At 55.8% G+C, this 10,670-nt stretch overlaps 2 protein-coding genes across 3 annotated transcripts; one reads left to right on the top strand and one right to left on the bottom strand.

Moving 5' to 3' along the window:
- Nucleotides 1-691: 691 nt before the first annotated feature.
- Kremen2 (kringle containing transmembrane protein 2) lies at nucleotides 692-4,809 on the bottom strand. Of its 2 annotated transcripts, NM_001395107.1 has the most exons (10): nucleotides 4,656-4,692; nucleotides 4,284-4,452; nucleotides 3,867-4,041; nucleotides 3,063-3,154; nucleotides 2,863-2,987; nucleotides 2,543-2,696; nucleotides 1,886-2,218; nucleotides 1,681-1,806; nucleotides 1,518-1,599; nucleotides 692-1,292 (listed from the first exon to the last, which is right to left on the bottom strand). In NM_001395107.1, exons 2-10 carry the CDS (start codon nucleotides 4,372-4,374, stop codon nucleotides 1,082-1,084), a joined length of 1,389 nt encoding a protein of 462 aa, NP_001382036.1. In that variant the 5' UTR covers nucleotides 4,375-4,452; nucleotides 4,656-4,692; the 3' UTR covers nucleotides 692-1,081. The 2 variants fall into 2 exon arrangements, with proteins under 2 accessions (NP_001382036.1, XP_063124620.1); XM_063268550.1 differs by having other exon boundaries at nucleotides 4,284-4,809.
- Nucleotides 4,810-8,316: 3,507 nt separating this feature from the next.
- Nucleotides 8,317-9,241, top strand: 9530082P21Rikl (RIKEN cDNA 9530082P21 gene like). The gene is made up of 2 exons (NM_001134569.1): nucleotides 8,317-8,790; nucleotides 8,880-9,241. The coding sequence occupies exons 1-2, from the start codon at nucleotides 8,415-8,417 to the stop codon at nucleotides 8,909-8,911; spliced, it is 408 nt and encodes a 135-aa protein (NP_001128041.1). The 5' UTR covers nucleotides 8,317-8,414; the 3' UTR covers nucleotides 8,912-9,241.
- Nucleotides 9,242-10,670: the final 1,429 nt, after the last annotated feature.

Raw genomic sequence — 10,670 nt, forward strand, 5'->3', positions numbered from 1 at the left:
GGGGATGCTCCGCCCCGAGACCGCCCAGGCCTTCTCTTTAACATATGCGGTTCCAGCCTTCTTTGCTTGGAGTGGCTATTGGCATGGGACGCTATGTTCTTCGTCGGGCTCCTCCACTGGAGGAGCCTTGGGTCTACCAACATTTCACACCCCGACTTTCTTAATGACCTTCAGGTTGTCGCACCTTTGGGCACCTACCTCAAGTATACAACCTGGCTACCCAGCTCAAAGCTCACAGTCAGACACTGTCCAAGGTGCTGCTGGCTAAGGCCCCCTTCAGATGAGATCCGAGCAGCACCGGCTCGCACCCACTTTGGGGTATATTTCCATCAGCGTCTAAGACGTGTGGTGCACCTGGAGCCCTTAGCGAGGCCCAGCCCTTCCGGCTAGGCTGCTTCGAGCTTGGGTTCCTCCCAACTCATTCCCTGTTATCGCCCACAAAGCACACCCTCAGCCCTGCCCAGTACAGGAAGGAACGGGCAAAGGCAGGAGAAAGGGAAAGTCCCATGGTTCCCTTCTACTCTGGCAGGGACAAGGGAGGCGCTTCTTCCTCATAAAACTACCCACGGCCAACTTCCACATCCTCTCATGAGAAAGCTCACCTTGTGAACACCCAGCATCTCACCTGCAGCTCCCCTGCCCACACCCTTATCAACATAGGTCTTTCCTCGTGCAAAACACTTGAAGCCTCTACCAAAATAGGCCTTTTATTTAAAGTCTATAGTGAGTCTTTAGGTCACTTTTGTTGGCCCCTAACCTTTCATCGAGGGCAGCAGTCCAGGACCATCCCCAAAAGAGGCGCAAAGAACCCTGAAACCAAACACCACCCATCGCATCAAGGTCCATGAATTAGGGTGTTGGATTCCCCTTGCCCTTTGGCTTCAGCCATTTGTACCCCAAGGGTCAAGCCAAGTTCCCAAAATAGCACCGGATGCTTCCTGTCCGATTTTTCTGGTCTCCCTGAGATGACCAGAGACCGAGCTGCCTTTAAAGGGGCACAAGGTCGAGGTAGGGTGCTGCATAATATCTCAGATGTCCATCTCGCTGGCAGAAGAGGTGATGGACTCACGTACGTCTGTGGTCAGAGAGCAGAGACGAGCGAGCGCAAGGAGCTCTGGCTGGAGGCACTCAGGGGCCGGTAGCCCGCAGCAGGACCCTCAGCCTGAGAGTCCCCTGGGGGACAGGGCAGGGCCACCCCTCGGGGCCGGCGGTACCACACAGCCCAGCTTCTCCCGGGGCCCCGGGAAGGTCCCATGGCCAGAGACCCTTTTCCTGGAGCCAGCAGACAGCTCCTAGAGAGGGAGCAGACGTCAGCTGGACCCAAACCCAGTCCTGCCTCTAACATCCTGCTCTGCCTGCGAACCAATTCTCCCAAGGCCTTGCTAACTCAAGAACCCAGGACCTTCCTAACTTTGTTCCCCAGCCCAAGCTTCCCACCAGAGACCCCACACCGAGGCACGAGGCCATCAGGTGCCCAGTGCGGGCTCTGCCCTCAGGCCCTGCCCCAGCGCCCGCACCGTCGACGCAGCAAACGCAGTAGCGACAGGAGCAGCAGCAGCAGCAGCACAGAGATGGCCATCACGGTGGAGAAGACTCGGGCTGCGGGCACAGGGGTGCGATGAGGACAGGCCTCTGAGAAGCCACTCCATGTTTAACTCCCACCTTGCAAATCAGCCTCACCACCTATGGAAGCCTGTGCCGCTCCAGGCTTGGGGCTGCAGCTCACGTTAGCCCCATCGGGGTTCCCTGCGAGAGTCTCAGCTGAATCCTCTGGAGACGCTCTGTCCTCCACTGTATCCTGCAGCCCTGCGGAGAGAGGTGTGAGGTGAGGAGACCAGGAGTACGTTTATGTAGGCGGCAGTAGGAGGACCGGTCCCTGGCTCACCCCGGTAGGTGAGCGCGAAGCCTTGAGCATGGCCTCGTGCGTCGCTGCGGAAGGTGAGCAGCAGTGCAGCAGTGCGCAGGTGCAGCGGCCCGGGCGGCGGCGGATGGGCGCCGTCGAAGGCACGGAGCAGGTTGCCAGATGAGGCGTCGCGTAGCTCCAGCCGGTCTCGAGAGTCAGCCAACTCGAAGAGGCGGAAGGTGAGCTCTAGCACAGCGCCCAGTTGGCCCAGTACCCAGCTGCAGTTCCGGTCTGGTCCATACTCATCCGGAAAATCCGGGGAGTAGATGACACCCTGAGGAGCCGTCCAGTTTCCCTGGCAGGAACCCACAGACACTGTGGGCAGAGCAGGCAGTCAAGAAACAGAGGCCAGCCTACCTTTCCAGCGCAGAGTTGCGGATGGAAAGACTCCCCTTTTCACGCTAGGCCTCATTCCCGCCCCAGTATTGCCACTGCCCAGTTTCTTAGGCCCCGCCTTCAGACCAATTCCTAATCTAGTGCTGGCTTAGCATCAGGTTCAGCCTCACGCCCACTACAGATCCTGCCTCTTAATCTCCCTATCATGCACGCCCCACTCCAATAGGTTTCCCCGATTTCACTCCTACGGGGGTGGGGGGATGGTACACTAGACTCCACCCTTCAATCTGGTCTACACCTCACCTTCATAGATACCCAGTCGTCCATCACCTCCACACAGTTGGCCTGGGTGGCCAAAACAGATCTGGTCACAGTCGGTGGCAGGGGCTGGACGTCCCCGGGCCAGGTCACTTTCAGAGCCACAGAAGCAGGCATAACCAGCCTCCACGCCAGCCAGCTGGGAGCACAGACTGGGTGACCCCAAAGGCAGGGATGGTGGATATGGGTGAAGTAGTGGGGTGGAGGTAGGGGTGATGAGGGTCAAGTTTGTTATCTGTGTTGGGAGCTGGGTAGGGTCCTGAGGTCAAGGTCAGGGGTCACTGGTCTGGGCTCTAGGACAGTACCTGGTAGCCCTTCATGCGGCAGAATCGAAGGCACACCTGGACTGTGAGCTTTGTGGAGGTGCCACTGGGACCACTGAGAGCAGGGGGTGCCCCAGAGTCTACGAAGCAGCCCAGGTACCCAGGCACTGTGGAGGGAGCAGAGTCAGAGTCTCATCTCTGAAAGTGACCCTCAGGCAGGGTGGGCTCTTGAGCTGACTCACTGTGACACGTGGGGATATCACAGTAGCGCCAGTAGATGCCTTCTTCTGTCTCTGCCACATAGCACCAGGGCTGCACATCGCCGTCCGGGTTCCTGTGTTTGGGAGGAGGGTGGTGAGAAGCCTACTATCCGGCCTATGGTCTAAGCAGTGTGTGTTACAGAGGACACGCTTCTCTCTGTCGGCACACATTCTCCACCGGCTCCCAAAGGAGACGTCTCTATAAGAGCCTGGAGGGTTTTGTTTGTTTGTTTGTTTGTTTGTTTGTTTGTCTGGTTGTTGTTCTTGATCTCATATGAGAGCCCTTCCACCACCCCACCCCACCCCCGACTTCAATGGGTCCTCACTACTCTTGCATAAAACTGGTGCAAATGATAAGCTCTAAGCTTTGTGGCTGGGCAGAAAAGTGGCCTCCACATCAGCCACTGACGGATGATGCTCCAGAAGAAAACTGTGACTTTGAACTCCTCACATGGCGGGTTGTAGATGCTGCTCCAGCAAGTAGGGCAGAGCCAGTGAAATCACTCCAGAGGCGGGTCCAACCAGACTCGCATCCTTGAAAATGTAAACCTTTTGTTCTGGCCCTGACTGGAGGTTTTGTAGAAAACTATCACCTAAGTCCCACATAGCTTTAAAACAGGGTTTTTGCAAACCTTGCGAACCTCGTATGAGATAGGGCCCGCCCCTAAATCTTTCCGACTCCTCTTTGCCCCGCCTCCTGCCACCACTGGTCCAGCCTTGCTGAAGCTCACCCTCCCTCCCACCCCCTCCCATCCACCCTCCCACCCATCCACCCCCGCTCCTCACCTACAGAAGTTGTGCGCACCCAGCCCCCAGCGGCCCTGGGGATCGCTGGCGCTGCTGTAGCTGTGCTGCTGCGTCTGGTCCCAGAAAAGACAAGGGCGTCCAGCTCCGCGCGGGCCGGTGTAGTTCTGGTGGCCGCGGTAGTCAGCGCCGTTCACCTGGAAGCATTCGGACAGGCCTGCCCGGCAAACCGCGGGATCTGGAGAAGTCTGGACACTCACTGAGCCTCCTCACTCGTCACCCAACTCCTGCCTGGTCCTAGCCAGTACCCTCCAGTTCCCATCCCCGAGGGGGCCTTTGGGCTGCTCAACTGCTCCAAGGCGCCTGCTTTCCCGCCTCTCCAGCTTTGGGACCCATTCTCTGGGCACAGAAGCCCGGGAGCGAGCAGTGACGTTGGCCTGACCGCCTTGCCTAACTCACCTGGACTGTGCAGGCTCCCTGCTGAGGCCCCGTGCGGCGGCAGCAGCAACGGGAAGAGGAGGAGGAGGCCCTGCAGATCTGGTGTCCCCATCTTCCCTAGCCAAAGAGAAGGTGCCTTGGACGGAACACGGCCTGGGATGCCCACGGGGTCTAGGGTCTCCCAGGTGACCTGAAAGGCAGGGGGCGTTGTCCTTTGATCTTCTGTCCTGATCTTACTTTTGTCAGCGTTGCCCGTCTGGGACCAGGAAATATCTTCCCGGGATCTCTACCCGGCTGTCGCTCTTCAGGGGTCTCTAGGGAAGGTAACTGGCCGGAGGATGATCTCAGGTTCGGCCTTCTGTCTCTGGGCCGTGTCTGGGCCCCCACACTCACCCATCGAACTGTGCCTTGCACCTTGAGACTCCCTCACCCAGGTCTCTAAAGCACTGCCTCCTGCCCCCCTTGTGTCCCTTCAGGTCCCTCCCCTCTTGTCCCACACCCCTAGGGAAGACTGGAAGCCCCGCCCGCGACTGGAGCGCAGGCAACAGGTCCAGACGCCTCCCACGCCTATCCCCGGGACCCCCACCGTCCCAACACATGCCTTTCCACCCTTTCTTCTTTCTTTTCCATGGTCGGTGTGGGTTCTATTGAGAGGGTATGGAAGGACAGAGACTAGGTTAGCAGAACTCTAGAAGACACTAACGGGAGAGTTACAGGGTTCCCTCCCCGCAGCAGCACCCAGTCAAAAGGAACAAGCACCCTGATTTAAGTACGCGCGCGCACTCCCATTCAATCCATTCATTCATTGTAAGACGCTCACACGCACATCTTCCCGGAATCCTCAGGCTTCTGTCTCCCCAGGTCCCGCCGCGGCTGACTTGAATAAGAAAGCGCCACTCCCTGACCCTGATCTCGGGAGACAGACTGGAATCGTGGACTCTCAGTCCACGACAGGCAGGGGCAGCTGGTGTCTGGGGAGGAAGGCAGCTGCGCCCCCGGTTCCAGCCCGCCCCCTCTCCCGCTTCCATTTCTCCCACTCTCTAGGACCCCAGCCCAGGCTCTCCGGAGCCTTGCCTTGGCGGAATTCCCCAAGCGGTGCCCCCCACCTGGCAGGGGAGGGGGAGGGGAGCAGGCCCAGGCAGGCGTGGGGGGAAATTCCCCGCCCCCTCCCCCTGAGCCCGACTCCTCCGAGTCCTCTGATCTCCCAGTGCTGCCCCGGGGCTTGGGGGGAGGCCAGCGCAGGTGCGTGGGAGGGCGGGGGCGGGGAGCAGGGGAGGGAGATGGGGGGGGAACTCTACGCAGCCCTACCCAGTCCAGACCCCTTGCCCATCAGACCAGCCTGCCCACCCTTTACTAACCCGGCCCAGCTCTGACAGTCCTGAGCTTTTTTTTTTTTTTTTTTTTTTTTTTTTTTTTTTTTTGGTTCTTTTTTTTTTCGGAGCTGGGGACCGAACCCAGGGCCTTGCGCTTCCTAGGTAAGCGCTCTACCACTGAGCTAAATCCCCAGCCCCAGTCCTGAGCTTTTATAACACGCGTCCTGAAGCAGATGGAGAAGCAAGATTCATAGAGAGGATTCTCAGGGGCAAAAGGGCACACGATAGAGATCAATGATTAGCTGTGGGAGACCTACAGTTGTGTAGTTGATGCCCCAATGCGAAGGTTCTTGAGGGGTGCAGGGAGTGCGACGGGAGGGGGGTATTCCAAGGAGATGGACAAGCTTAGGTTGTAGGCTAGTGAGGGGTGTCTCCTCTGGTTGCTCGCTCTCCAGCCAAGCTGAGCTTCGACCCAGGAGTCCCCCTCTTGTACTGACCCTACCAGAGCCCTCCAGACATCTAACAAGGCCGCCCCAAGAAGACCTGTCTTGGGTTTTCCTTCGCTTTCCACCTGAGGGCAAAAAAAGGTCGAGGCTCTGTAGTTCTGTCCCCTCACGTTTGATGTGAGAGAGTCAGTCCTGTGGAGGAAGAAGCAAAGAACAAAAGTGAGCGTTCAGGGCCTCACGCATGGCAGAGTTGGCCGAGGAACAGTGGGCCTTAAAACAACCCTCCACAGTTTAAGATGGATCTGCCCAATCCCGTCTCCTGCAAAGGGACAAGAGCGCTCAGTTACCAGGCTGGGGACACTTAGTGGAAAGAGGAAGAGTGTCCCTGCCACTTGTGGAACCTTTGAAAGGTAAGACAGGCTTCATGCCCTGCACCCCTCGATGCACACACTTCCCCAGCATTCCATACTCAGCCCTGTGCAGGCAGCAGCCTGTTAGCATTCCCAAGGCCCTCGGGGAACAGTTGCACCTCCCCATTCTGCAGATCCATGAACTGGGGCTCAGGGGCCCTTGGCAACCATGGGCTCACTAGCTATTCAGTGTCGAAGCCCGGTTTCAAGCAGAGTCTGATCTAGGTGTTAGGCACTGATACCACTGTCCCTATCCACATCTTTGGGGTTCTCTAACTCCACAGAACCATGTGCTATAGAGGGACACCAGATATCTCTCTCTGTAGGAAAAAAAATTCTTATATATTTTAGACAGGGTCTCACTTGTAGCCCTGGTTGGACTGTAGAGCTTGCTGTAGTCGACCAAGTTGGGCTGGAATTCATAGAGATTCCCCTGCCTCTGCCCCCCAGAGTGCAAGAATTAAAAGCATGGGTCACCGTGCCCACTTTCCAGTTGTTTTTTTCCTGGACCAGAGGTCCCATTACTTTTCCTTTTTGCTTTTAAAGATTTATTTGTTTATTTTAATGTGGGTACACTGTCACTCTCTTCAGACACACCAGAAGAAGCATTGGATCCCATTACAAATGATTGTGAGCCACCATGTGGTTGCTGGGATTTGAACTCAGGACCCCTGGAAGAGCAGTCAGTGCTCTTAACCACTGAGCCATCTCTCTAGCCCCCATTACTTTTCCTATGCCTCCCATAAGGGCTGCAATCCCACTGCAGGCTCCCCTGTAGAGCTTTTTCACAGTTGGGGAAACCAAAGTACTGAAAGTTAGTGTAAAAAAAAAAAAAAAAAAAAGAAAGTTAGTGTAGGGTCACAGTGCCTAAGCCTGACGCTCGTGGACATAGAAGTTTCTTGGCCTGTTATTTCCTCAATAGATTTGCATGCACAGACTTGTCATGTGGGGACAGCAGAGAGAAAAGAACAGATAATTTGGACATGAGGGTGGGTGGCCTTTTCTTGTCTTTCCTTGGAAGCACATGATATCAGATTTGCCCTGCCCAGTGTGTGTGTGTGTGTGTGTGTGTGTGTGTGTGTGTGTGTGTGTGCATTTGTATAGGCACATGTGTGTGCACATATGTGTGTAAGGGTGGAGGCATCAGGTGGCATTATCCCAGGAAGTTTCCCAGGGTACATCTGAGCCCATCTCATTTCTTCTTGGGAGTCCATCAGGACGAGAGTAGATCCCAGTGCAGAAGCCCACCATTCCCAATCTGACATCTGGGTCTGAATCACACCTTCCATGAATCTTCCTTCCCTGGTCACAGGTCTTATGAAAGACCTTGTGTGGGTGCTGTTTGCTGCTTTGGATCTCTAAAGCCTATTGCTACCCCATGTCAGTCTCCTGAGCCTCGCTCTTCTGTCTGCATCACCGCCTGGCCAACTGTGAGAGGGCAGGGCTTAGCACTTGCCCCAGCGTACTGGGAGCATGTGTGATTGTTACTGAGGCCGGAAATTCCAGACCATCCTTACCTTCATCGTAACATAAGTTGCTGCTGGCTTGTCATAAGTGCTCATAGCCTCTGCAGGGCTGGGAAACACTTAGCCACAGATATCCTCTTGACTTTGTCCATCTACTGTGAGATCAAAACATTTCTTGAGTTACCTCTACCTCTGTTCTCCAACTGGAAAGAGCCTACAGGGATGTCACAATTGGGGAAATGGACACAATTGTGTCCAGCCGTCTTGCAGCAGGTTGGCCCTCTGAGAGGAAGGAGGGTAGCGACTTTTGCTAATTACATTTGCCTCCAGCCTCCAGGGGGCGCCAGAGAACTCTGTTGCCGTTGTGGTTGGTGATTCTGAGAGGTGGAGTCAGTTCGTCTGCTCCGCCCATGAAATTCTTCTGAAGGGGCCTCTCAGGAAGGGCGGCTATGGGTCATACTAGTTCTTCGTTGCCCCTCCCTCACAGGAGTCCTGGGTTTCACTTTCGAAAGATGCGATGGCTAAACAGAAAGGCCCTGTTCGGTCACTTGCAATCAGACTAGACCTTGTGGTTGCTACAGTGACTGACCTGACAGGGTATCGGGTGTGGGGACCTCTGGGAAGAAGACTGAGAGCCTGGAGGTCCAATAGTGGTTGTCGAGGAACCAACCATGACTTGGTTTCAGAGTCCACTGGTTTGGAGCAGAAAGGTAGGAATTCCACCCGGCCCAACCTCCCTTCCTGCTTCCCCAGACCCCTGACTCTGTTTCCTCTTTCCTCAGGAAAATTATGGCACCAGCTGGGAGCTGCAAATGCCCTTGGGGGTTCCAGTTGCTGCTGGAGTCCTAGCCCTTCTGGCCCTCTTGGCATTGGCTTGTTATTTTCTCAGAGAGGTATCTTCCTTCTCCTGACTCTATGCCTCTTGCCCACAGCCTTCTCCTTAGAAACTGCTCCCCTTTCTCATGACTCTCTCTGTGCCCAGGCCTGGAAGTGCAGATGGAAACTTTGCCATGAGGGCTGGACATGTTCTCCAACTGGAAAGAGCCTACAGCTTGTCTTCGTCCACTGCCCAGATCAGGGCCGGCTGGGGACCCTCTCTTCAGAGCCCCATGGCGCTCCACTGCCTTCTCCACTGTCCTTCTGAAGGCCCAGGACAGCTCCTCAGCCTTGGGTCTGGAGTCCCCCATGTTCCAGAGGAGGTGGCTGTGTCTGCCAGGCCCCCTGCACCTGTAACAGCTGTTAGTGTGGATAAAGGGTTGAATCCATGTGATAATGTGGGGCGAGGGGTGGGTTCTCACCCCACGGGTGTGGGGCATGAGGGAGAGGTGACGCTAGCAGAAGTGTTTGCCTTCTCTTGTGACGGCACTGAAACTTTCTCTCCCTAAAGTCACCCTCAAGAAGCCAAGGCTCTGGCTACTCCATCTTGCCCCGTTTTTCTGGGGGTCAGGCCTTGACCCAAGGGGAAGCCATGAGCTAGAAGCAAAAGCCCAAGGCTCTCCAGAGTGGCCAATGAATGGCTCAGCAGGCAGAGGGACCTCCCCTCAGCAGTCTGACCTCCTCTCCCAAAAGCTCTGTCACTGCCCAGACAGTGCTCTTGGTTCTCGGGGCCTCGGGTCTTGTGTCTAAGCTGGCTCCTTCCTGGGACCACAGCAAGGCCCACTGCAATCTCACTCTTTGGAGCCCGTAAGATCTCTTGGCTTGGCCCAGGCACCAGAGAAGTTGGGGCCCACTGAAGCAGATCAGGGGTCCCTGGCTGGTGAGCACGAGGCCCGTGGAACTTCCCAGGTCAGGACACTGCTGCAGGTTACCCCCCTGTGCCCACTATAACCTGGACCCCTGAGATCGCCTAGCACCACTTGATTACTTTTTCCCGGGCTTCCCTGGGTCAGGAAAGGTGAATTTAGTAATGGCAGTAGGTCAGGGTCTGTCGGGCAGAGTCTGGAAGGGACTCCTGCCCTAGGAGATGCACGGGGTCACGAGCCAGTTCTCTGGAGTGTAGACGTAACCCTGTATGCACCAACACTCTTCTCTGATTAGGCCACGCTATGTGGAGATGGTGGAGGGATTGATGCAGATTAATTATAGTCTCTAATTAATTAAATCGTCTCTGAGTTAAGTAAGAGATGGGGCCAGGAGCACTGGGGCACAGCTGTGTGCTCAGCTAAATGTGGCAGGTTGAGGCAGCAGGATGACTTGAGGCTAAGACATCAAGGTCAGCCTAGATAACAAAGCACAGCACTGCCTTCGCTCTCAGTGGGGTCTGCTTGGCTGGCCTGGAACCTGGACGGCGGATGGCCTGATTTGGTCAGTGAACTTTCTGGAGTCTAGATTCTGCCATAGCTGCACAGGAGAGGATGAGCTAACAGCCTTGAGTGTGGCTGTGTGACCCCAGGCAAAGAACACTGTTCAGCCCTGGCAGAGTCCTGGTTCACCGAAAGCCATGAGCTAATGCATGAGTTTTTGGCAGCTGACCTCAGTAATTTGTTCCAAAGCAGTAGTGTGCGCTGGACAGGACAGGAGGGTGGGCTTGAGGGCAGTGAGGAGTGAGACAAGTGTGGGTAGAGCACAGTTGTCTAGGGCTGCAGGAGAGCCTGCTGAGCTTCTAACATCCTCCTTTTGGGGCTGGAGAGGTGGCTCAGCAGTTAAGAGCATCCAACTACTCTTCCAGAGGTCCTGAGTTCAATTCCCAGCAACCACATGGTGGCTCACAAACATCTGTAAAGAGATCCAATGCCCTCTTCTGGTGTGTCTGAAGACAGCTACAGTGTACTTA

Source organism: Rattus norvegicus, chromosome 10 (genome assembly GCF_036323735.1).
Source record: "Rattus norvegicus strain BN/NHsdMcwi chromosome 10, GRCr8, whole genome shotgun sequence".
NCBI classification, from domain to species: Eukaryota; Metazoa; Chordata; class Mammalia; order Rodentia; family Muridae; genus Rattus; species Rattus norvegicus.